Here is a 3,709-nt window from a genome sequence, read left to right on the forward strand (position 1 = left end):
TTGTGGAGCCTTGGATAATTGATAAGTTACAATGTGATCACTTATAACATACTGTAGTTCACATGTTGGCACTACAGCACACACATACAGTTACAATTTACCAATCTAACTTCATACAAAGCCAGACATTGTATTATGCATTTGGTAGCTGTGGATAAACATACTTACCTGTCAACAAATCACTGTCCGGCTTCCCAAATGTAACCTGTATTGTGCACCATAATAATACCACTGCCCAGAGGTCCTATACAATGATTCTTTCTTTTTAGGAGGGATTGAGAGTTTACCTTAAAAATATATTCACATATAATATCTTATTACACTGGCAAGAGGAACATCTTAAAAGAACAACTGTAGCTTCTCCTCACTACAGGACAGATGCCCCAGAAGTGAAACCCAGTTGTTTGCTTACTGTCTGCATTGACCTGTATTTTCATGCTTGCCTTGTAAGGAAAAGGCTTAGACATTCATATTGGGGGGAAAAAAAAAAAACAGTTCTCAGTGAGAAGAAATTTACTGTGGTTAAGCAAGCAGTATAATGAACTGCTGTGAGCCTCCCAAAGAAAGACTGGGCTTTCCCAACAGAGGTGAAACAATGATTTACTACATTGTCGTAAATTGCCTTTTTAAACTAGGCAGCCAAGTTACAGCTTAAAGTAAACTGTTAAAAAGCATGAACTGGCAACATGATTGAAGTAACCTCAGTCAAATAAATATATCCAACTGAATGAATACTTCATTTCTCCTGCAAAATCATCCCAGAGGATCAGTGTGATGCTATGGGGATTTATGGGGCTGCTATCAGAATGACTTGTGCTTTGTATTCCTTGGAATAAGGAAACTTGAAAGGATGCTAGAAAGGTCCCTGATTTCCTGTGGCTTTTAGTGTCTATGCTGAAATCCATTAAAAGAATAAAGAGATTCTAGTTTTAATGAGATTTGAGAAGTCAAACTGGTTTTTGAATGTAAATCAGAGTACTTTGATACTTGATCAATGAATCAGCAAGTTATCTTTTACAGCTTATGCATGAGTGAAAAGGACCTTTGTGTTACAGTATGGGTGCCTGAAGGCAAAGTAATGTATTTGTGTGTCCATACCCAGGAAAAAAAACCACAAAATACTAATGAGTTTTGTCACTGGAGATAAATTCAGGAAACACTGATAGTATTATAGTATACTGTAGACCAAGTACCTTTATAGCATATGTTGTATGTCATAATGCAGCACAAAATTAACTCTACACCATATGAATACTACACTTCATAGCTTAAGATTAAGCAGATGGCTGTACTTCACAATTTATCATCTTTTACTTGGAAAGAATATAAGAATAAAACAACAGCAAAAAAGTAAATGCAGCAATGCAGATTTTTTTCTTGTGTTATGTATAGCCACATAAACATTTATTTTCTAGCAGCAAAACTATTTTTTAAATTTCACATCTCTTAAAACAAGAATACTGAAAATATGTTATTAGAGTTGTCAAATATCAATAAAAGACTAGAAGCTTAGGCTATCATTTTTGGCTGCAACTTTTTCATATTTAGTTTTCACTAATTTTTAGGGTTTTATTGAGGGGGAAAAGAAAAGGAAAACAGAACTCTTCCATGGGGGAATAAAGGGAAGGGGGAAGATAGTGCCTCCTCAATTCTAACAGAACAATTGAGCAGATTAGTAATATTTCTCTACTACCTGATTTCTCCTGTCTATTTTAAATCCTAAATACTTGCACGACAGAAGAAACCATTCTAAATTTTCAATATTTCTCTTTAATTTGCCATTGAATTATTGCCATTAGTTTGAAGGCTGTGTTTGAGTGTTTGATAGAACTTTGATTCGAGAAATCGTGGATAAGAATCTCTTTCCATGTGCTTGTAAATTATTCTCTGTGCTTCATCAAAACAGGACTGTGTTGGCTCTTGAATATTGCTTATAATGGCTTTCCTTGCAGGACTGTCAATGTTAATCTGAAACAGAAAACAACATTAGTAAAGTATCACTGATTATATGCCAGGGAATAGTAAGAAAGATTAAATTTAGGGGACCTGTACTGAATACCTTCTACTTATATCTTTTTATTTACCCTCTAATCTAGAATCAGCACCTAACCAAAACATTGGTTCTAGCAGAGTGGATTTCTCCTTATCATGCCAGAAAACCCTGCCTTATTAGTTGACCAATTTGCTCCTCTTTTGGTGTTTGATTTAGTAAGAGTATGTTAGTGGCTGGATGGGGAGCTTGCTGCCTTGGGGACAAGACGACTGGGATCTTTCCAAATTTTCCAGTCTCCCCCACATCCTTAATGGAAAAGCCAGTTTAATCCTGACTACTGTGATCAGTGGAGATCAAGAGCAGTGGTAAAGTCACTATTGCTGGGCCCATATGTAGAATATGGGCCCAAGACTTCAAACCTTAGGGAGGTTAAGCGGTACACATTTGATTTGCTTGCTGCTTCTAGAAAGAATAAGGCAGAGGAAGAAGTCCTGAGGATGTGGTTTGCATGGAGTGGCTGCAGTGGAGGGAGTAGCTGAAAGGTGCTGACATCCAACCTCCCTTTCTTTTGCTAAGAGCTAGGATTAGATCCCTGAAGAGGAAGCATGACTTTTGATTTCTAATGAGTCCAAGTGGCTGGAGGTGCACAGTATTGGTGAAAACCAATTGCTAAAATCATTATGATCTATGAGATAAGATAAAACTGAGCCCGTATATCAACCTTGTTTAGGAAAAGTTTTGATTCCTAGAGCTCTTCTGCTGCAATCCAGAGTTTGTAGCAGGTAAGTTGAAGCTCTGTGCGTGTGTAAGAGTAGAAAGGTCTAGTGATAGGAAAATATACCAGATAAAGCAGGAACTTTTGATAATCCATTAGCTCATGATGGATTACACTGTGTTTTTTCAACTTGTCTTTGTCTGGTAATGTAGAGAGGAGAGCTCTAAAAATGTGAAGTTAGTGCTGATGTCTTTAGTGCAGTGGGAACTCGCTCTTCCAGAGGAATCATTTGAGTTGCACCTTTTTAAATGCTGCTGAAATTTGAATATAAACTGTGTTTAAAATCCTCATGAGCATCTACTTGTTTAGAGTGGTACCTAGTTCTTGTGTTAATAGTGAATATCAAGAGAACATGAAATCAGTGTGTCCTGAGGATCTAGAAACCAGAGAGCCAACAGCAAGATTCAAATACATACTACTGTAGAAAAAAAAAATACACAGCTTATTTTTAACTGCCCTTACTTATGATTAATGAATTTGTGGTTGGCAATACTGATACTTCTCTTTTGGAAATGCAAATATCTTGCCGAGTTTCCTATAGCCGCACATGCTAAAAATAAAATACATCAGAAAAAGACAGAAAAATGCATCGTCTTGCCAATTGGCGTTTAAAAACAAGAGGGAACTTTCAAATTTCCTCAAGTTTTAGATTAGTGGGAGTGGTTTAGTCATTTAAAGCAGTAACTGCTCTTGGCCAACATTTGGGAATCCAGCTGAGTTGGTTTTGGCTTGCCCTTCAGTGTCAACAGGGAGGCTGCATTTTGAGACTCTAGAATAGTTTTATTGTTATGCATAAACCAGAAAATAATCCAGCCTGATTTTTCAGTTATGTCATTCTGCCAGAGGCAGTGGCAGTAAAAGCCAGTGTTAGCTTATTTTTGCAAGGAGAGTAATAAGCAAGAAGAGTTAAAGGTCATAGAACATGACTGGCTGAGCAGGAA

General features: G+C 37.0%; 1 protein-coding gene across 1 annotated transcript in view; it reads right to left on the minus strand.

The window, feature by feature from the left end:
* Positions 1 to 1,770: 1,770 nt before the first annotated feature.
* The window catches only part of RGS13 (regulator of G-protein signaling 13), a 7,487-nt gene continuing 5,548 nt past the window's right edge, over positions 1,771 to 3,709 (minus strand). The window contains exon 4 of the mRNA XM_009696518.1: positions 1,771 to 1,968. Within this exon, the coding sequence (XP_009694820.1) occupies positions 1,771 to 1,968 (198 nt within the window). The remainder of the gene's footprint in view (positions 1,969 to 3,709) is intronic.

This window comes from Cariama cristata, unplaced genomic scaffold (genome assembly GCF_000690535.1).
Source record: "Cariama cristata isolate BGI_N322 unplaced genomic scaffold, ASM69053v1 scaffold18013, whole genome shotgun sequence".
NCBI lineage: Eukaryota > Metazoa > Chordata > Aves > Cariamiformes > Cariamidae > Cariama > Cariama cristata.